This window comes from Fringilla coelebs (genome assembly GCF_963513975.1).
Source record: "Fringilla coelebs genome assembly, chromosome: 3".
NCBI classification, from domain to species: domain Eukaryota; kingdom Metazoa; phylum Chordata; class Aves; order Passeriformes; family Fringillidae; genus Fringilla; species Fringilla coelebs.
Window position 1 is genome coordinate 111,952,067 of NC_140030.1, and position 23,085 is coordinate 111,975,151.

General features: G+C 49.6%; 1 protein-coding gene across 4 annotated transcripts in view; it reads right to left on the reverse strand.

The window, feature by feature from the left end:
* Window positions 1-4,957: 4,957 nt before the first annotated feature.
* Window positions 4,958-23,085, reverse strand: part of BCL11A (BCL11 transcription factor A) — a 70,521-nt gene continuing 52,393 nt past the window's right edge. For 2 of the 4 annotated variants that reach the window (XM_084203617.1, XM_084203619.1), the window contains exon 3: window positions 8,938-14,670. In XM_084203617.1, coding sequence (XP_084059743.1) covers window positions 12,665-14,670 — 2,006 coding nt within the window. In that variant the 3' untranslated portion in view covers window positions 8,938-12,664. Of the gene's footprint in view, window positions 5,479-8,937; window positions 14,671-23,085 lie in introns of those variants that run through there. The other 2 variants (XM_084203618.1, XM_084203620.1) reach the window with 2 other exon arrangements.

Sequence of the window (23,085 nt, forward strand, 5' to 3'; positions counted from 1 at the left end):
AGCAGGGGATTTCAGGGACACAAGCCATGGAGCAAGGGCTGCCAGGGGACACCCTCTCCTCTGCCCACAGGGGAGGGGGACAGGAGTGTCACAGCCACCGGGCTCTGCTGGCTGAGGTGGAGCTGCAGGAGGGGTCAGGGAGAGGACAGGAACTCCCAGGGACTAAAAAAGGTTTATTTAGGGCTCCATGCCCTGCTCCCTCCCTGCGCAGTGTCCTGGGTTCCAAGGGCAGGGCTGTCCACAGAGTGACCTGGCAGCCCTGTGGGCACCACGAGCACTGATACAGAGACTCAGGGAGGGAGTTCAAAGCCCCATTATTTTCTGCTGCCTGCTGGTGCTGTGACAGGGGGCCCCTGGCCACCACCACCACCTTCACCCAAGCCCTGTGCACGGAGGCAGAGAAACCTGGGGGAAGGGGTTAAGCAGCCCGTGGATGCTCTGCCTATGCTCTCACAACTGGGAACCATTAGAGGTTTAGTGCAGGGGTGGAGCTTTTGGCTGGGGGCTCTTTGATGCACTGGGCTTGGCGAGCTCTGGGGATCATCTGCCAGACCCTATGGACGCCCCAGCCAGGGGCCACCCTCTGCCCTGCACCACTGGGGTCACCCCTCATCAGCTCCGTGGGGTTGGCCTGCTCCATCTAAACCTCCTCACTGAGGAAGAGCTCCTGCCCAAGCCTTTGGGGGGTTCACACAGTGCTGGGGGAGGAGGAGAGGTCCAAAGGTTCCACCTCGTCGGTGCCATTCAAATCAGGATGCTGCAAAAGGTGAAAATAACTTGAAAGGCAGTAGCCCCGTTTTATTAATAGCAAGTATTTATTAGCCTCCTTGATTTACAGTACGTTTCTGAAAGCCATCAGTCCATCACATTCTTCAGCACAGGGGCTGAGGTGTTTTTTCTTGGTCAACACAATATGGAATATAGACCCGAGTATGAGAAGCCAAACACAACCTTCATTTTGCATGCACAAATCCCGCCGACGGGGGGCCCGCCAGGGGGTCCTGTATAGCCCTTAGACACATGCAGACATTGGGGGGGAGCTGGGAGCTTCTGTACATCACCACTGGAAGCCCAGAGGGTCATGGAAAGGGCCGGCCAGGGAAGAGCCGTCAGGGCTGGAGCGACCTCGGGAAGCGGCGCACACACCCCGGCCACCAGGGAAAGCTGGGCATCCACCTCACGGGGGTTTTGTCGGGAGAAACCGCCTGCCCACCATCCCCCTGTGTGCAGAATGGGATGCTCACACAGCACAGGCACCTCCACCCACCTGTTGCCATGCCCAGCGCCAGGTTTTCCCCTCCGCCCGCCCTCGGAGCCGGAATTCCCAGGGATCACGCCGTGCTCGTTACGGGAGGCCAGGAGGAGAAATTAAATTGGGGCCCCCTGGTTCTGCCATCTGAACTCCATCACTGCTAAAGATGCAATAAAAGTCATGGCAACAACGAGCCAGCCTCCACCAGATGTGTAACTCTATCCAGTGAGATTCAGGAGTAAGGGCCGTGTTTGGGGTTTAGGGGTTTTATTTTGCCCTTGTTCTGCCCCCTGCAACTCCACCTTGCCTTGGGAATAACAGATTGTTTGGACCCCTGCAGAAGATGAATCCTAAGAGGATGATTTTTTTGGGGCAGAAAACTGGGATGGAAGGGCAACAATGCTTGACTTGCAGCAGATACAACGCACAACTGAATGATGAAGCCTGAAATGGGAGAGCTGGGTGGGAGGAGAAGCAGAGAAGAAGGAAATGAGGCACCACTCCCGTTTTGGAGGGCTGGGGGGTCCAGCTCACTCCTCAATGAGACTTTTCAGTGAGGTCAGGTGAAACACCACAGCAGAGCAGGGAGCCCTGGAACAGCAGTGGTGCTCAGCAGGTCCTTCCCCTCCTCACTGCCAAAAATCCACAGGCAAAGGCTCACCCCAGGCCTCACCCGCACCCAGACAGCTCCAACACACACGAGAAAGGAGATGCAAACCCAAAGTAAAGGCTAAAGATGCCAAAATAACCTCCAGCAGCCTTAGGAGGATGGAGCTTCCCTGCACCTTCCCCCAGAGCCCACAGTTGTGCTGTCACCCACCTACACCACAATGCTGCTTGAACAGAGTCACTTAGAGGGACCCAACACAAAGCTGGGGTTGAAAAACACCACAAGGAGCTTGGCAGTTTTGCTTGGAAACTCACTCACAAAATCTGTTTTCAGATCCCTTCTGGGGAGAGGTCTTGCATCTCATAAAAGTCCACAGCCCAGATGCATCACGAATCCAAAACATACATTATTTTGAAAGCAAAATTTAAGCTAGACTTCACAAAAGGCTTGACCTTTGCTGCATTTTAGTGTCAGGAAAAGTGTGCTTAGAAATCAAACACGGCATAGTCAGATCATCTCCAAGTCTGAAAGCAGCTTTTTAAACCCAAAACCTCAAAGTTAAGCCAGGTGATTCCCAGGAATCTTGTTCAGCTCAACCCCCGGGACTGGGAAGAACATTCATCTTTTCTTTATTAAGAGCCCCAAAACTTTAAGAGCTTTGTTTTCTTAATAAAGGCCAACCATACCTTATTTCCAATTTGGATGTGCAGACCAACACCTGGAGAATATGCCAAAATACAAAACCCCTGGGAATATGGCCCCTCTTGCACCAGCAACCTCCAGCTTTGAGGCTAACAACTTCCCAGCCCTCCCCTCACAGGAAACCTTGGGTTCTTGTTAACTGGCAGAAACCCATTAGGCTGCTGGTGATCCCAAGCACACACACAGCAAGGGGACTGGTCAGCCAAGCCCTGGTCAGACAAAAAGAGGACCCTGATGTCACCCTTAATTAAAGCACCCAGCCCCCCCAGGTCACCCAGGGCAGTGGAAACCCTTTGGAATCTCCACCAGACCCGGTGCTGAGGCTGTCCTGGCGCTCTGCAGGAGCCACAGCAGAGTCTGGAGCAGGAGCAGGAGCAGGAGCAGGGCTGGCAGCCAGGGAGAGGAGCCCCATGGCTTACAGGGGGCTCTCAGCACAGACATTGCACCTGTTAAGGCAACACGAATTCCGAAGATGTTTCGAAGCCCTAAGAGTTGGGGGAGAGTTTAACAACTGTATTAAAAAATAGACATTTTAAAGACTCTTGGACTACATCTTCAGCACTTCAGGTATCACTTCTGTGCTTGGCAGAACACACTCAGCCACCCCCACTTTGTTGTTTCGCACTTTTCCTGGGAGAAACCCCTGCCCTCACTCTGCCTGCTGAAGGAGAGACATGCTACAGCCAGAGAAAGCAGATCCCATCACACTTGTTCCACCAGGCAGAGCAGCAAAAGCCCGGCCAGCTAGCCCAGAAGACATCCACAAACTGAGTTGGGCCTGTGCTCACACAAAGCAAGGGTCAGACACCCCCAGAAGGAGCCAGCACACTGGAACCCCTCACACAGCAGCTTCCCAGGAGCCCTGGGCCAGGCCTGCTGTGGATACAGGCCAGGTGAGCCCTGCCCAGCAGTCCAGAGAAACGAGCAGAGCAACCCCCCTTGCAGTCAGTGACTCCACTAGCCCTGATCTGACACGGCTGCCGGGAGCAGAGATCCCAGGGCAGGCAGGAGCAGGTGTCCAGCTCTCCACCACTGGTACACTCACAATGAATCAGGGGCTTAATCCAACAGGATTCACCCTTCCAAGGCTCAAAAACCCCTTAGGAGCAGACACAGAGGTGGCAGCACAGGCTGGGTTAGGAAGAAACTGTAAAAACATCCCCTTGTGATAAAAAAAGAGCTGAGGCTGTGCGTAGACTTTTGGGTGGTTTGCCCTCAAAGACCAAATCACCTCAGAAGAAGCAGCAATGGCTCCCTTTGTGTCCCAGGGCACCAAGTCCTCCAGGCTTCCAGTGTGGCACCCCTCAGAGATGCTCCTGCTGCCCACCCCAGCCAGATTCTAAGGTACTGAAGTGTCTGTGCTTGTGCTGTGCCCAGGCCGCCACGAGAAAACCACAGCCCGGGGTCTTAAACAACAAAAGAGCAACGCTGTCCATGGAAAAGGAAACATCATTTTCCCTACAGCCAAGTTTCACCAGGAGGGAGTCACCCCAAGTGAGGGTCTCGCTCAGACTGGGAGCAAGGAGATGAACAGAACAAGATGAGACTGAAGGTAATGCACAAAGCCACGCAAGCCACTGGCCCTTTCCCCATGACTCCATGGCTCCATCCCGCTGATCCCGGCCAGCCAGCCCCTCCACTCGCTACCCAGCTGCTTCTTTCACCAAATAAGGCCCATTCCCACCAGCCAGCACAGGCATGAGCAGCTACAGCCTATCAGTCCCATCAGAGCCAGCACAAAGCTCTCACAAAGATCACCCATCTTCTGTTCAGCACAGCGCCTGGGCCCCCACCCAGGACACTCCTTGGGTGCTGCTCAGCGCCGAGCAAGGCACGCACCAGCCCCTGGTGCAAACCCTGGGAAACATCGGGACAACAACCTGGCAGCAGCAGCAGCAGCTCCCCCAGCTCAGGGCAGGCTCTGCACCCCTGCTCTGACTCCCAGCACGACCATCACCCCTCCCAAAACCTGCGCTGGCCTCGCTTCTCCTCGCACGGACCCAGGAGTTCACAGCTCAGCAGCAGAATGCAGCACCACAGCTGGCATTCACCAAGGACGCTGCAGGAGAGCTGGAACCCCCCTTTCAGCATCACCAAAGGCCAGAGGCGGCTCAGCAGCGCTCAGGGTGCCCGGCCCTAAGCCCAGCTCCTGGCCTAGCTCTGTGGGAAAGGTCTGTCCTGCCTGCTGGGAGCAGGCAGCCCCTCATGCCAACAGCAGCCCCGGTGAAAACCCAGCACTTGCTTTTCTGCAGCCGGTACGGGAACACAAAGTCACACCAGCCGTCTGGCCCCTGTTAGCATTAAAAATTAAAGACAGAGCAAACAAAACCTAAAGCTCCAACATTTATTATGGCAATTTCCCACCCACCCACAGACCTACACTGTGTTTTGCTTTATTTTTAATTCATCACATCAGATGTGCCTCCCGAGGAATGGCACGTTGCGGGGATAACCAACAGGCCGGGTTGTCCATGAGAGCAAGACAGTCTTTTCCATGGGGAAAGGAGCCAGTCGAAGCCATCATTAAGCCCTTGACCTTGGTGGGTGGGGTTTTTTTCGTTTGTTTGTTTTTAGAAAATGAAAAAAAAAAAACAATGAACAAAAAAAAAACCCCAAAAAACCGAAAAAACCAGCCCCAAAGAAGTGTTGTACTCTATTACAAAATATAAATACGATAGTCTTGCAGGCAGGAGGAGCCCGGGGAGCGCTGCTGTCGGCGGGTGACTCCTCAGGCTCTCCCGGGGACGCGGCGAGCCAGCAGGACAGAGGCCACCTCCGGACGCCGAGACGCCGCCGGCCGCTCGCCCCAGCTTCACCTCCTCTCAGAATTTAAGTGCTCTTGAACTTCCATCCGAAAACTGCCAGACATCCGGGGCTCCCTGGGCGCTGCGCCAGCTGGGGGGGTACGCCGAACCTACAGAGAGCATGGGGACAGAGGAGAGAACAGGTGTGACACGGCCCACGGTGTGAGTCATTCCCTCATCCTACTTCTCTTTCTGCCTGGTTTCTGTCTCTAGCCACTAGGACACCCAGCTGCCACAAAGGGACACGGCAGGACGGAGCCCTTGCTCTCCCAGGCCACGCTCCCGCGTCCGGCATCCTCGGCACCGCGCGGGAACCACAGGGATCATTTAGGAAGAAAAACCTCTGGGCTTTCCAGGGCATGGACCAAGCCAAAGCTCCTCCTAGTCTTTCCCAAACCCTCGTGGGCTTCCCCCAGGTGCTGAAGGCCCTGCTGGAAGCCGTTGGGACTGTTAACACGGCACACGGCGGGTGGATCACGGAGGGCTTTTCCCAGCTCCCAGCACGTGGATATCACGCGGCATGGACGCGCCGCAGCAGCAGCAGCAAAACCCCAGCTGCTCTGCCCCAGCCCACGCCCAGCAAAGCCATCGACTGCAGCAGCATGGGATGGGGCACTGGAAAGCAGCCATTCCCAGCTCCAGGCTCTGGATCACCCAGCACTGCCCTACCCACACGACAGGCTGAGGGCTACACCGGTGGCAAGGCTGGCACATCATCAGCACGCTCCTCAAAATCCACCTCGGCCGCCCAATGGGGAGCTGGTTTCCATGGAATTTACTTCATTAATACTTAAAGGAGTGGTTAAAGGGCTACTACACGTGAGCTGCCATCAGGACTTAGTAACCAGCTCCTCCCTAGGCCAGCTCCTCAGCGGGTGTTAATGGGAGTGTCTCCTCTGAAGTCAGGAGCACCGTGCCCGGTTTCCCTCCAGGGAGGGATAGTCTGAGCCCAACAGTTTCCAGGCCAATGTTAAAGCTGGCTGAGACTTCCAAGGCAGCCAAGAGCAGCACAGCCATCCCGGCCACTAGCACACCACCACCACAAAGCTTCAGTCCTGCTGAGGGGCACAAAACCTTGGGGTCCCCCCACACCTCCTGTCCCTCCTGCATCCCTGTGGCTCGTTGGAAACCAGCAGCCGAGCATCTGGGCTCGAGGAGCAGCATCTCTTCAGCAGCTCTGGCAAAGAGCCCTCCGGGCAGTATCACTCTCTCCTAGTCAATACTACAATTTGTCCATGCATCCGCCAGAAGTGGGTTTCAACCTTAATGGGAGGGAAAAAGAGAAGGAGGGATCTAAGAGAGCAGCTGGTATCATTTCTCTGTTGGGTACAAACTCTGCGCTTAGATAAACCCCAAAACTGTATCTCATCAGATACGCCACAGCCTCCTGAATGTCAAGCAAAGACATGGTATCGCTTATTCCTGTATTATCTCAGCCCTTGGAAACATAATAATATGAAACATCTGTAGCCTAAATTCTGGATACTGTGTCACCGCCTTCATTACAATAATCATTCCATTTGGAGGAGATTAGACACTAAAGGGTCTATGCCATAAACACACGCTCCCCCTCAAAAGGTGACGGGGCTTGAGATTTTAACAACAGACACTGTAACCCACCTATCGCTCATTCCTAGAGACACCTTTCTGTACAGAAACAGGGAAGTTGCTGGGGAGCTCAGGTCAAGCGTGCACAGGATGCCAAAGCAGCTCGAGAGCTCGTGGTGGGGCCTGGCACTTCCACGCCCCAGCCCAACAAACTTCAGCGGCTTCATCGCACCCCTAACTCGCTGCCCTGGCAGAATAACACCACATCCACGCACGCCTGCTTTGCTGCGGGGTGCCAGCGCCTTGGCACTCGCAAGGCAAGCGACGCCCTCGCCAGCCGCTGCTCAGACAACTCCTCCTACAGCGGGAGCCGCTCCTGCCTCCACACCACCGCCCCTGCCCTGTGCGCCACGCGGCACCGCCGGGCTCCTTCCTCTCGGGGAAACCTGGGAAATTCGGCTCGGGGACGCCTGGGAATCACACGCTCCATAAAGAAGTCAAAGTGGTGCTTTCCACTGCAGCAGCACAGGTCTGCCTAGCGATGCCTGAATACGGATACACGCGGATGCCTGCCTAAGTGCTTTCACATATTTCCTAAGTAAAACACAGTGTAGGGAAGGACAGTGGGACGACGACCACCGTAGGACGGACCCAGGCTACGCTCGACCCCGGGCACAGCTAACCCCAGTCCTCTAGGAAACACCTCCGCCGTGGTCTCACAACAACCAGCCATAAAAATAGGGATAGGGAGGGAAGAGGCCGGACTCTGTACAGGTATTTCCTGGCACAGGATCAAAAGATGCGTCATCAAGGCAGCTGCAAAGCACATCCCTGCGGACACTGGCCCTCCAGGGAACTGCCTGTGTCCGTGCCTGCCACCTCGAGCTCCCCACGCAGGGGTGGGACTCTGCCTCCCCTACGCCAGGGATCCCTCTGGCACCACTCCAGCTCCAGCCAGTGGGTACCACCCTGCTGAAGGGGAGAGCAGCTCTGGGGGCACAGCCGGCACCTTTCCAGCCCTCCTGCACTCTCATCCCGCTAGCCCAGACAACAAAACCTTCCCCCCTCCCCTTCCAGGATTAAAATGGAGCTTTACTACATTCTTCTCAAATCTTAGAAAAATAATTTTTTTTTTCTTTAGATAGGTATTTCTGTCTTTTTTTCAAAATCCAAACCTCCCCCTTCAGAAGGCGCCGGGCAAAATACAGGCAACAAATGATGCCATCACAAGAAGACAACAGAACAACTGGAAGGTTTTACAGAAATCAAAAAAAGGAAAAGAAAAAAAATAGTATTAAATCCATTACACTAGGAACAGCAAGAGACAATATCACAGCGGTATGTGCTTTAATAAAGTAAAGAGATGCTGCAACATGCAGTATTTGTCAAACTGACAACATATACAGACCCCTAAGGGGGGACAGGGGGGACCTGAACTCCAGATTTTAGACACAATGCACAGAAACCTGCGATTCCCACCAAAAAAAAATCCAAGAAAAAAATCAAAGCCCGGGGACACAAGAAGGGAGCTCCCAGCTCCATCTGGGAGCGGGGCTGGGAGCTTTGGGCTGGGCTCAGTGCGATCCCAGAGACCTCGGCCCCCGAGAGAAATCAGCGGCTGATTTCACCCCGTGCCCAAAAGCAGTGGGGCCGGGGGAGCCCCGGGGCTGCAGAGCTGCTGGTTTGCTCCCCTCTTCTGCCCCAGACCTGCCCCACCGGGAGGGAAGTCCCTGCTGCAGAGCGAGTGAAGGCCGGGGCTGCCGCAGGCTATGGCGGTGAGGGGGTCACAGCTCACTCCTGATCTACAGGGGGGGAAATCCCAAAGGATTTCCAGACTGCAAACACCTTCCACTGGCCGGACAGTGAACTCCTTAGCCCAAAAATCCTCTTCCTGGGCAGAGGGGCTGACTTAAGTAAGGCCAAGCTGTGTGGCGGGCGCTCCCTGGGCACTGGAGCGGGCCCCCCGAACGCTCCTGCGTGGGACCTTCCCCTACAGCCTGCTGCTGGAAGCCACCTACAGCGTGTGTCAAATGAGGACACCAGAAGCTGACACTGTGTACTTTAAGGTTTTTTTTTTATTTTTTCAATAAAGGGACAAAATGGGTGTATGAACAGGATAATGCAGACAACTGCCAAAAAAACACAGACAGTGGTTTTTCCAATAGAACTTAACAAAGACCAGAAACAAATACAATAAAAAGCCAGGTTGCAATGACCTTTGGTCATCCAAATAATAAAAAAAAAAAAATTAAAAAAATTTAAAAAAAAATTACCCCCCCCAAAAAAAACCCCAAAGAAAAATAAAAGATCAAATTAAGTGCCTCTGTTTTGAACAGAGCACATAAGCAATAATAAATAGTGACTCCCATAGTAAAAGATAAAATTTCAAGTTACGACAAACAGCTTTCATTACAGGAATAGAAAAGGCCAATAACAAAATATTCTGCATTGCCATTTACAAAAAAGTATTGACTCAAGCGGGCTTTCTCTTTAATATGCTTTGCATATGAAATTCTTTCCAATCTAAATATAAAGCACCATTTAGTTTTTGGCAATGAAAAAAACTGCAAAACGGTTTTTTCTTTTCTTTTTTTTTTTTTTCCTTTTTTTTTTTAGCTTTTTTTCTTTCTTTCTTTCTTTTCTTTCTTTTCTTTTCTTTCTTTTACTGCATATGAAGTTAAGATGCTGGAATGTCGGGTGATAGAAGGAAAGGGACATAAAGCACACTACATAACAAACCAACGTTATTAGCTTGCAGTACTGCATACAGTATGGCAGCAGGAAAAAAGAACGAAAAAAGATATGTACACCCCTCTGTGACGGCCAGCAGCGTGACATCGGAACAGGTTTCCCCCAAAGGGCCATTATATGGCCTCGGATCTGTACAATGTCACACCTTTTTTGTCTTTTTGTCTTTTTTCTTTTTTTTGAAACATACAAATAATTTGCACTATATTATCCTGCCAAATTAAAAAAATATACTGTGGCAGCCTGTGGTTTTTTTTTTTTCCACTACCAAAAAAGGTACATCGATACCTTTTGAGAGAACAAGCAACAGTTAAAAATACAAGCTTCAATATAAATACTATAGTGCCTACACTAGATGAACATTTAATTCAAATACCATTCTAGAAATACAGAAAAAAGAGACCATAAATGTGTTTTAGCATAGGAATCAACATGAGTGTGCATTTTCCTATATTTAAGTACTATATAATCTTAAAACCTTTCCCCAATGCATGTTTTTATACAACCTGAAGAGCTGTGTATATCCAAGGCATAGAATTTCCACTACCATTTTAAAATGAGTAACAAGTCTTGTACACCACCAAGACAATGAACCCTAAAATACAGTTTCCCCCTAAACATAATGAAGTGTTGTGGTTTTTTTTCTTTTTCTTCCTTAAAAAAATTTTCTTAACATTTATATTTAAAAAAAGGTTTTGTGGTGGTTTTTTTTTTAATCCTTTTCTTTTTGTACAAAAAAAAAAAAACTCCTTGCACTGTAGGAGTGAAAGCAATCATTCATTTTATGTGAGTGTAGAGTCTGTTTCCATTCACAGCGCTGTAATGTCGCGTCCGAGAAGATAAGCTCATTAGTCAAGTAAATGGCTGGCAAAGTTTGTGGGGTTTTGTGGGTTTGTTTTTTTTTTTTTTTTAGGCTCATCAATGTGTGTTGAATTTTCATTTTTTTAATTTTTTTTTTCTTTTCAGCTTTCTTGCAACTTTTCCCTTAAAGTAAAGACCTGTAAACTGGGAAAATTGTACAGTGCACTTAATTGTCCTATCTGAGCAGTCTCATTTTATACTCAACCTCTGTACCTTTGATTAAAGAAAAGATACAGACATCACAGGCAGAGTCAAGTGCTATTTGAACACCAACCGGGGCGGGCGCTAGCTTAGGAATAAAACAAGGAATCCTCTTCCACGTCAACACAAATAGCACACAGAGGATGGGGAAAAAAAAATGAAGGACAACTTTTAGGGAGCACAAACAGATACTGCTACTCTTTTGCTTTTTTTCTTCCTTTTTTTTTTTTTTAATTTCCTGTTACTTCTTCCAAAGCATCACATTAAAGGCAAGTCTTATAAGAGTTCATAGTTAATCACCACTGTGTCGATATTAGCTTATACACCTGTTCTAGTTTTAAATGGCAAACAGTACCACATTGTGCTAATAAATCACAATTTATTTATTTTTTTGCTCCTCTATCTGTTACACTCGGTAAAATATTATTGCCAGTCTTTATTTTATTTTTTATACGGTATACATGAGGTCTTAAAGTTTATAATTTGATTGTCAGCTTGACAACCAAGTGGCTCCGGATTTATTTGTTTTGGTGCCAGAATCAATAAAAGATATTATTAAAAGTAAATATCTTCATAAAACGGATTTCCTTTATTGTGTGTTTAATGGTGTTGAAGGGCCTCTGCGAGTTTCACATTCTATTTAATCATTGATGGGGAGGGGGAATAAAAGTTTGGGGCAGGGCGGGCGGGGGACAGGTTCTACATCTCGTTTTAAACTCTCTCCACGAGCCAAGCGGGTTTTTAGACTGGTACGATCAGTTTTTAAAAAATAATAGTAATAATAATAATAATTAATAATAACAATAAAAGGCAGAGGAGAATGATAATTAACTAGGACTGAGCGGGTCATTTCTTTCTCTTCCTTAGTTTCCTCTTCCCTCTTCGCTCCTAGGTGGCCGGCGGTGTGAGGGGCACAGGCGGCTCCCAGCGCGGCCGAGCTGGCGACGAGCTCCGCGTGGAGGACGAGCAGAAAGGAGCCGTCGGCATCGGCCCTGACTGACCCAAGGCACTCGACTACTTATTATTATTATTATTATTATTATTATCATTATTATTATCTTTGTGGGTGGGTGGGTGTGTTTGAAATCAAAAGCTAAGAGGAATCTACCTCTTTCTGACTGGTGGCGGTCGGTTATTCCCAATTAAAGGCCTTTTTTAGTGTTCCCAAGGGGAACTCTGTCTCCAATCGTGGGTTTATTGGTTCAAGACAGCGAGCTAGGCTAACACAACGCTTCTTCGGTGCTATCGGTCCTGTCCGCAGAGGGTCACCCGCAGCGAGTTTTCCTTTGCACGTCACAAAACAAAACTGTACATGATATGTATTACAGGATGTATGCAGCATGGTCGGTTTTGTTTGCTCTCGGGTTTGGGTTTGTTTCACTTTTCTTTTTTTTTTTGTGTTTTTTTTGTTTGTTTGTTTGTTTTTTCCTCCTCCTCCTCCTCTCTTTTTTCCTCTTTTCCTCTTTTTTTTTTTTCTTTTCCTTTTTTTTTTTCCCGAACGGAATTGGAAACAGCGACGTGTTTGCTCAGCAACTAATCAGGGACAATTTAAAAACAGCCATAACATACCATACATGCTGTCTAATCCAAAAATTAAAAAAAAAAAAAGAAATTAAAAAAATAAAACCAACCAAAATAAAAAAAACAACCCAAAAAAAAAAAAACCCCAACATACACAACATGTAAATTATTGCACAAGAGAAAGGCTCAAAGTTTGCGTAAAATGCAATAGTATTGCCCCGATACAGATCATGCATTCAAACGGTGAGAACAAAAAGAAAATAAACAGGGTGTGCTGGTGACAAGCACTTTCCAAATATCCTTAGCTTCCATGACTTCCATCACAAGGGACTAGAAAATCTCTACGGGGATGCGGGGTGGGGGGTGGGGTGGGGTCGGGGGCGGATTGGATGGGGGTGGGGGGGTACGAATATACCTCTATTCAGTTTTTATCTCGTTATTCAAGACTCGATCACTGTGCCATTTTTTCATGTGTTTCTCCAGGGTACTGTACACGCTAAAAGGCATCTTACAAATCTCGCATTTGTAAACGTCCTTTCCCACCTGCCCGTGTGTTTTCATGTGCCGGGTGAGCTTGCTACTCTGGGCGCAGGCGTAGTTGCAAAGCTCACACTTATACGGCCTCTCGCCCGTGTGGCTCCGTCTGTGGACGGTGAGATTACTACAGTTCTTGAAGACCTTCCCACAGTACTCACAAGTGTCGCTGCGTCTGCCCTCTTTTGAGCTGGGCCTGCCAGGGCCCGGGCCACTAATATGGGGGGTGCTCCCTCCGCTTCCCGTGCCGCTGCGGCCTGAGATCCCTCCGTCCAGCTCGCCCGGCGGCGTGGAGAAGCGCAGGCTGCCGTTCTCCGAGGAGTGCTCGGAGGAGGAGGCGAAGGGCGATTGTCGGGAGTCGCCGAAGCTGAGGAAGGGGTCCTTCAGCTGCCGGGAGGCGGCGTAGCCCGCCAGCCACTGGGAGTAAACGTTCTCGGTGTTGGGCATGGCGGCGGCCGGCAGGTCGAACTCCTTCTCCAGCTTGATGCGTTTGGAGAAGGGGCTCAGGGAGCTGGGGCTACCCAGCAGCAGCTTTTTGGACAGGCCTCCCGAGGCAGACTCCCCCGGGGAGCAGCCCCGGCCGTTGACGGCCCCCTCGTCGATGCGGTCGGACTCGCCGGCCACTGAGTCTTCGTCGCAAGTGTCCCTGTGCACCTCGGGCTCGGGGAGGTGGCCCCGCTTGTGTTTCTCCCCCAGGACCTGGTGGAAGGCCTCGCTGAAGTGCTGCATGGAGCTCAAGACCATGCCCTGCATGACGTCCGGCATCGCCCGGCCCTCCTCGCCAGCCCGCGAGTTGTTCTCGTGGTGACGGGCCGCCTCCAGGCTCATCCCAAAGCCATAGTCCGGCCTGTCGCTCTCGTTCAAGTCCTCCTCCTCTTCCTCCTCCTCCTCCTCCTCTTCCTCCTCCTCCTCCTCCTCTTCCTCATCCCCGTTCTCAGGGATCATGTTGGGGTCATTCTCGCTCTTGAACTTGGCCACCACGGACTTGAGGGCGCTGCTGGCGCTGCCCACCAGGTCGCTGGTGCCCGGCTCAGGGGAGCTGGCGGTGGAGAGCCCGTCGTCCGACTTCACTGTCATGGGGGAGGACTTGTGCATGTGGGTCTTCATGTGGCGCTTCAGCTTGCTGGCCTGCGTGCAGGCATGGTCGCAGAGGTTGCACTTGTAGGGCTTCTCCCCCGTGTGGCTCCGGCGGTGGACCACCAGGTTGCTCTGAAACTTGAAGGTCTTCCCACAGAACTCACAGGACTTGGACTTCATGGGGGGCTGGGAGGGAGGAGGAGCAGACTGCAGAGGAGGGAGGGGCGGCGTGGCCAGGAACGGGGGCTTGCTGCCGGGCTGGAAGGGCTGCAGCAACCTTTGCATAGGGCTGGGCCGGCTCGGGGACAAGGGTGGGCTGGAGGTGTTGCCGGCCAGCTCCCGCAGCCTCCGGGAGAAATCCATAGCGGGGGGCTCCATCGCCATGGGGTTCAGTCGCAGCACCCTGTCAAAGGCACTAGGGTGATGGGTGGCCAGAGCCATTTCTTCCGCACCCAGGCGCTCAATGCGATGCGGATCCAAATGGTGCCTCGGGGGAGGGCTAAAGAGGGGCGGCGTGGGTGGGAAACGCCCTTCTCCCAGCCCCGACGCCTCCCTCGAGACCGAGCCGGGTATTCTGAGCAGGTTAAAAGGGTTATTGTCTGCAATGTGAATCCCGTGGAGAGGTGGCTGGGAAGGGCACTCTGCACCTAGTCCTGTTGGGATACCAACCCGTGGCGTCAGGGGGCTGCCGTGCTCGCTTTCTAGGTAGATCCGTAAGCCGTGTGTGTTCTGTGCGTGCTGCAAGAGGAACCAGGCGCTGTTGAAAGGCTGTTTACAAGTCGTACACGTGTAGCTGCTGGGCTCATCTTTACCTGCAAAATAACACAACAAGCAGCGTCAATACTCCGGCCGTCTAGCGGCGGGCGAGCGCTCGCCTCCCCGCCTAACCTCCTCTCCTCCTCTGGGACACTCAGCTGGGAGCTGGGCAAGGAACATCCCAGCTAAGGGACAGGCAGGGGACATGAATGGGAGGAGGTGAGGGGCAGCCACACCAAGCACATCCACCTCCTCCCACCATGCCCGGCTCTGGGTTCAAAACTGAACCATGCTGGGCAACCACAGAATAAAACAGGCCAAGGAAAGCAAGAGATGGTAAAGCCAATCAACGCCAGCTCCAACTCAGTTGACTTTTATGCTGCAAGAGGCTGTAGGCCTTTAGAGTGTTCATAAATTAATATATAAATAGATAAATACATATGAAATAAAGAAATTCCTTTCTGAAAAGCACTCCACACAGATCCGTTCAAAGCATCACGACTGCCAACAAGCCGGGCATCAACACATTTTTAGTCTCCTCCTTATTTCAAGCCTAACAATGTGTACAAAATTAAGAATCAACTTCTGCTCCTTAGCAAAGATTCACCTCTGGGGCAAGGAAAGAAATAAAAATAAAAAGGAAAGGGGCGGGGGGGGAAATCGAGCACAGGACAGGGAAAGGAGAAGACAGAGAGAGCGGCAGCTCCGCCAGGGAAAGAGCTGGAGGGCGGCCAGGAGGCCTGGCCGAGCGCCCTGCCAGAGCCGCATTATTTCTCTCGCGCTGAAAAGAAGCTGAGGATGGTAAATGCCACTTTGGCAAGTAGTGAGCTAACTCTATTTCATGATAATTTATTTTTGGAGATAACACGGACATTATAAAAGAGCAACCAACTAATAAATAACTAAACAAAAAGCCGGCTAATAATGACAGCAGAAAGCAGCCCCTTCTAATAAACGGCAAAACAAGGGGGATGAATAACTTTTTGAGGGCTGTCCGCAAGGGAAGAGTGGCAGTCTCCCCCAGTGAGATACGGGGAAGGTGAGGGTGCCTTTATTGATTACTGGGATTTTGCAAATAATTCACTTCCACCCCCCATATGGATGCTTTTTGCTAAATGCCGGTAAACTGAAGTTGGAGCTAAGAAAAGGATATAAATTAATTTCCAGCCTTGTTCAGCAGTTCTCACAGAGCTGTTGTTTAGCGATATTTTAGCAAATAAAAATAACATTCAGGTTAGCTGAGAGATAAGCCAGGAGCCTTCCAAGGGCATCAGCACTTGGGGTGGTACCGGCCCTCACCACGTATTCCTGCCCTGACTCAACATTTACATCCCAAGGAATCTGCTCCTTAGGCACCTCTCTTGGGTAAACAGGCTGCACTGAGAGTTGCCCTCATTAGGTTTCCCCTATTTGCCTAATACAAAGAAAAGGAAGATTAAAAAGAACCAAATAAGGAGAATTAGGAAAGGGGACATCACTTGATGTGCGCCCATGTTTTTCCCCATCTCACGGGGAGAAGGGGAGGAAAAGTGTCATGTGGGCATTTCCCTCCTCGATGATCTCGGGATACAGGACAGAACCAGGCAACTTTACCGTCCCTTTCCCACCCAAACCATTCTCTGATCCTGAGATCCAGCACTGGCTGTACTGCTCCATCCCAGCCTCCCTCCTTGCCTCCCGGCTCTGCCGCTATTCCACGTTTGGCCTGAGAAGCTGAATCAGGCAAGCAAAGAGCTTCAATCATCTACAGCAGGCATTTAACACTTTAATCGCTTTAAAAGCCCTTGGAATAATATTTAATGTTTCACTCTGAAGCCTGCATTGGAATAAAATGCACTGTTGTGTTTAGTATGTGCCAGGCATGTGAGCACAGATAAATACTTAAATCTGCTGAAATTAGAGTGAAATTCAATTGGACTTTCACATTCCTATGCTCATTTGTGAGCTTGGCGGGGGAGGAAAAATTATCGTGCGTCATCATATTGAAGTGGATGTTTCTAACACCACGGTAGGAGCTAACAACGAAACACTACCTTGCCTCTCTACCTTATAGATCAGGTCAGAGAAAATAGCATTTTATCTTATAATGAGGATACAACATCGAGCGTTTGCTACCACATTTTAGTATTCCCATCAACTAGATATTCTAGATCATAAGGGCAGCTCGTGTAATCATAATGTCAATGAGAAGGGCTGTTACGACTGAGACTAAAGATTACATGGAAAAAGCTGCTTTGAAACTGGTAATTATTACCAGTCCACTAATAGCAAATGATGCATTACAGTTTCACCGTATAATCTGTATTTCACTCAGCTCCTGCCAGTGCAGCCTTATTATATTACAGTGCTCACAAATTCTAAATTCCTAAGCTACAGTCATCAATAAATGTGTTACTTGCCATAATTTGCAAAATTACTTTGTTCATAACATCTTCGACTGTTATAAAGACTGGAATTGATTTCCTGCGTGGCAAAATTAGGGCTACATTGACTTAGTGGAGTGTAAAATGTAAGATTATTCTTCATGTGCTTGCCTGAAAAACAAGTTTTCAATTCACTGTCCGTGTTTGGTAATCAAGATAATAATTTACATTTAAAATCATGTTTATGTACAAAACTTCCCTAAACAACCCACCATTTTCAAGGGAGCAACGTAAAACCAGTCAAAAAACCAACGGAGCAATACAGTTAAAATCCACCAGCCATTTGTCTCCACCTCCTGCTCTGAAGAGACATGATTTCTAATTTGTCTATTAGTGTTTGATTAATTATGAAGGCTATTGACTGACCATATCACCACCTAGAGATACGTTCCAGTCTGATGCAGCCTTGCCAAACTGCAAAAATTATGGCACTAATCCACAGCAACAAAGACAGGTCCTTAGACCGCCGCGGCAATCCCTGCGTTAGGAAGGGACGCGCCCTCCCTTGTTCCCATCCCACCACCACCAAGGGCTTTTTGGGACACCATTGGGGTCCCCTCAAGAGTCAGACCCAAAGGCCATTTGCACTGATGTCTCCTGACTGTGTGGGCCAGGCCCTGTGTCCACAGAGCCTTCCCAGCTGGCACACCTGGGCATTACCACGGGCAAGCGAGGCAGGTCTCACAGCCGGGAGATGCAGGAGCTGCTGCTGGCCACGGACAGAGCTGGAGAAGGTGCCATAGGGCTCTTTGTGCCTCACCATCTGCCAGGACAATGTGATGGGATTTGTCATCCATTGTGAGGCCACTGGGGCTTTCAGCTGATTTCCAGGAGTCAGGAATCACTGCTGAACCAGCCCTCCTTGGCCACCAGCAGCGGGGCTGGAGCTCACATCCTTGGCTACCTCTCAATTCAGGAATTGAAGGATAAAAGGGACCCCCAGCTCTCACCCTATGACTCTCCCTGCAGTACATGTCACTCTGTGACCAACAGAGTGTCTTTCAGTAAAGCACTACCCCCTCCAGCCCCACAAAGCATGGGGCAGAGCACAAAATCCCCATGAAATCTATTCAAACCAGCTCAGCAGAGAGGGAGAGCACTCACTGCTTGGCACCACAGTCACAGACGGGTATTGGGATCCACCTGAACTCCTCTAGCTCTAACCTTCACTTGTTCTCTTTACATTTTGAGGTTTTTTGTGGTTGAAACACTGAAAAGCTCTTGGTACACAATGGGCTCCTCATACACACCACGGTGTTATTCATGAAATTGAGGCACACTTCAAAATCCAGTTATTTTTCTGCCTGAGGCTGCCCCTCCACTACTCAAGGACCAGCCTAGCCTTTCTCATCCTGGCATCATGCTGGAAAGGACCTGATTTTCCTCTCAGCTTCCCACAGGGCTGATACCTTCCAGGGTACTGCACCCAGCTCTGTAAGCACAGCCCCAATTCCACTCTTCCAGCCCAGGGCCACACGAGGCTGGACCCGATACATGTCCTTCCTGGCAGCCTTTCCAGACCAGCCCATTAACCTGCCCCTCTTGCTCTGCACCTGCCTTCGCTTCACCCACAATGCCAATCAACCAGAACTGCAAATTCATTTCCAAAACACCAACAAAGCACTAAGCACCACTGAGGCCCCCACCAGACCCTGCTGAGCTCTCCAGCTGAAGCCCCACATCCCCCAGTCTGTTGGCCAGCTCTGCATCACCTGTGGCAGCAGTACCACCCAGTGCTCTGTCTTCCCATACTCAATGTCACAGCGCTGTGCAGTCTATTTCAACCACATTTATCAACCAAAGTTGTCATCTAGAAGAATGAAATCAGGTTTATTTGACAAGATCCATATTCCATAAATCTAGGCTGAGTGGCACGAATTATATTTCTATCCTTTAATTCTTTATCAATTGAATCCTAGGTTGGTTCTTCTGTTATTTTGCCCAGAAGAGATAAGCAAAGTGCTGCCAACTCCCCCACCTTACCCTGACCAGCTCTTGACAGCATTTTCCCAGTTCATAATCTTTCTTAAAACCAGCATCACAAGTTAACTCTTCAGGGTTCCTTGGGTGCAACTTTTCACGACCTTTTTATTCAAGAATATCTCTCTCTATTGAAGGAGAAATATTTTTTTCTCTGCTCATATCCTCCCTGGCTACCAATGAGCTAGAAAAAAACATCAGCACTCACCTTATGATACAGAAACCTAACGCGGCTGCTCTCCAGGTCTACAGCAGAAATATTTATCAAAAATTTCTACCTTACTGCTTCTTCCATTTATCCCTTCCTTCTTCTCCAGGATCCTCAGAAGCTCTCTCTCCTCTCCTCCTCTCCCCATTGGTGCCAGCACAAGTTTTCCTCAGCATCTCCAGCTCTCCTGACCCGTTCTCTACCCGCCATGGTTTCTCACTGCGATTGATTCCTGTCCATTTTCCATTTTTTTTTTAATTGTCGTATATTGATTTTTCTAATATCTAATTGCTGTTCTCATCTCACCACTGAAGCGAGTGAAGTGGGTTTTGGATGGGGGCCAAAGTTGCCCTCTCCTTCCTGGACAGCTCATCAACTCTTTACAAATAGCTTCCAATTACCATTCGCATTTTTGTGTGTACATTTTCCTCCCAGTCAATTTTACTGCTCATTTTCTTCCTACTTTGGAAATTACCCCTGTAGGAGAATTACAAGGGGATACCATGACCCAAATGCAAAACTGCAAAACTGGGGCCAAGATGACACCTGACTGGCCTCACTCAGTGAAGCACCAACCACCATTACATTTTTATTCCTTCTCTACACCCCAAATGGCAAAAGACCAGTGATGAGGCACAGCATTTCACTACAGCACAAATGTCCAGTGTTTCTCAAGTTATTGGCTCCTGCTTTAAAAAAAAAAAAAAAAAAGGCAGCAGAACAGCTCTTGCCTGCCATGCCCCCAGAAGAAGTGACTTAACCAGTGACACACGAGTGACAGATTTAGCTTCTGATCCGCAAAATGTTAACAAATGAGCGGGATGGATATTGGCATTTGAGTGCCTTTAAGGGCAGTTGGCACAATTACTCAGTAAAATATGAAGAGATGGCTGCTTTCAGCATTAAGGGGCTTTTTTTATATTAAGGAAAAGCTGGTGTTTCTGTACTGTGCTCACAGATACACCCGGCACGCTCCAAGAGTCCGAGCTGGAGCAAGCCAACACCTCGGGGCACAATAGAGCTGGCTCAGAGCAAGAACCACAGCCATCCCCACAGCCACCAGCAGCAAAGGCAGACAAGATGCTGGGGAGAAGACCAGCTGGGAGGAGAAGCTGTCAGCTAGATACCACTGCTGGGAGGGAAAAAAAAAAAAATTAAAAGCGCCTTTCTGGAGCTAGGCATGCAAGTTCAGACACTGCCAAGTGAGTAATGGAATAATCTGCATGTGTGTGCCAATGTGCTTTGGAAGAGCTTCCTTAGTTTCTCAAAAGTCAGGGCTGGATCCAGGAAAGCTGCTCGCTGGACACAGCACAGGCAGCATCCTCTGGGCGCACCTAACCAGGCCCACGGCACAGGATGCTGTGTGGGGAAGGAGCCCCTGCCTAAGGAGCAGGATATTAAACACAAGGTGTGTTTTACCCCAGGGCACTGCAGGAGCTGCACACAAACACGGAGCATTAGAGGCACCCCAGTTTTCCCAGTGTTTTCCCAAACAATCCGTCAGCAGTGCCTGTGCCCGTGCCAATGGTGGGTGCAAGGATTTCATTCACAGCTGCCGATTTGCTCCCTCAGAGAAATCCCCGTGCCAGAGAAATCTCCAAGCAGACCTGGATGTGGCCCTGGCTGCCTGGACAGCCCAGCCCCTGTTCTCCACAGCATCCCTCCCCAGCCCAGCACCACAGGTCCTGGTGGCTTTGCTCCTGGGCTCTCCCTCACCTTCCCAAGACACCTGCACGTGTAAGCAAAGCCAAGGCTACCTGCACATTAACACCTTCCTCTATCCAACAGCAAGGACAGAATTGTTAAAGCACCCCCCTCTCTTCTGCTCGCCACCAAACAATCGTGGGAGGAACAGCCCGAGCCAAACCCAGGAACTTCTTTATTCAGCTTTAATGTCAACTGACTGCTTGATTTTTGGACTGATAAATTCGGAGTTGTTATGGTATTTAAAGGGGGGGAAGGAAAAAAATTGAGTTAATTGTTACCACTTGTACTTGATTCAGTTCTCCATCTGGCTTGTCAAATATCTCTCTTTTTCCCCCCCCTCCTCCTCTCTCTCATTTGGAAATCCATGCTGCTGAATTTCCTTTCAACTGCAAACTAGTGAGGTGAAACAGTTGGGACAGAGGAAGCATCGCAGGGCCGGGAGATAAGCGGGTCCTGCTCCATTCCCGCAGCAGCCGCTTCTCCCTCAGTAAGGAAGAGCTGCTCTGGCATGACTCACCTTTTCCTGGTGGCACCAGTTCACAAGGGAAACTCTAACTGTCCAAACGAATTTTTTTCCTCCTTGCACTAATTCCTCCTCCTGATCCTCTGGATTGCAAAAGGCGCCTGATTAACCCGGTCCGTCATTAACCAGTGCTAAGCAGCTGTTGGCACTGGGAGCATCAGCACTGTCACTGCTGCTCTCATAATACCTGGAATAACGCTAAATAACAGCAGGAGCTGCATTTGTGTGCAACAAATGCTCTCCAACCTCTTCTCTTTATCATGAGAGGAACCAGATTCAGAAACACTGAAAAAGGAAAATATCCCCAAAAATCTGAAAGAAGTGATGTAGTATTGCTTGTAAAACAGGAAACACCACGGCTGTTCTGCCTTTGAAAATAAAATTCTGCAAACAGAGTCCACCCTGTTTATGCAAAGGCCTGGTGGAGTCTTGGGACCAGTTTAGTCATGAAAAAGTCCAAAAATCCAGAAGAAATTTTGCTGTGCATGACTCTCAATACCCCATCTGCCATCTCTACTGGATTTTCTTTATGGTAACTCATTGATAAAAGGTATTCCTGAAACTGATATTCAATACTGAGATTGATATATCAATATGGATATTTATATTCCTGAAAATAATTATTCTGCCTGCAAATTCAGACTTCCTGAAACCATATTAATAACACTGGGAAAACACTTTCCAAACCAAGTATGAGTAACACGATTTTTTCATTGCACCTTCTTTTAAAAACCCTCTTTAAGGAAGAATCAGGCCGAAACATTAATGCTGTGACTCCTCAAACTTCAAAAAGAAACCCAAGCCCCGGCAATAATAAAACAGCAGCTGGCATTGCTTTGCCAGTCAAAGATTTAGACTGGAGTTAGGAACTCCAAGAATCCCCCATTTTCTCTCAAAGCCAAACTTTCCTTGGGTTTTACAGCACTGCTCAAGTTTCCATAAAGCAGAAGTTTTTTGGGCCTGAGGAAAGAGCGGGGGGGAAGGGGTGGGACCAGGGAGACCAGTTCCTGCCTGGAGAAGAAATGGGTATTTCATGGGTAACCCATTTGGTTGTAGCCTCAACATTACTCATTCTTCTTACCAGAACCAAAGTCCACACACTTAGATTCCCACCCCAAAAAATGCTGTTCATTAGCAACAAGGAACAAAACACATGGTTTGTCGGAGCCTCAATGGGGTGCTGGGGTCCCGTGGCCTGACCTCAGCGTCTGTCACCATTTTCAAGGCAATGATGATTTGGCCACCAAGAAAACCTGCTTCCAGCTCCAACTTGGCAAGTAAGGTATCAGCCTGCGACTGATTTTGTGCTTTTTTAAAACCTAAGGGGGGTGGAAATCTGTCGCGCCTTGATTAGCGAGGAAAAGAAGAAACCTGCTAAGGGAAAACAATGCTGCGCTTGAAATTCAGCTCTGAGGGAGTTTTAGAAGAAAGCCCTCAAGCAAAGACAACCTGATCACGTGCACACATGCACCCTATGCATTAATGCTGTGGGGTGGAGAAAGAGAGGCAATGCAGACCTCAGCACCACGTGGGAAGCATCTCCAATAACTACAAACACCAGTGCTGGGACCTAAAGGGTGAACCACGCAGTGTTTTCAGCCCTGCAGGAGGAACTCTACACTGATACCAC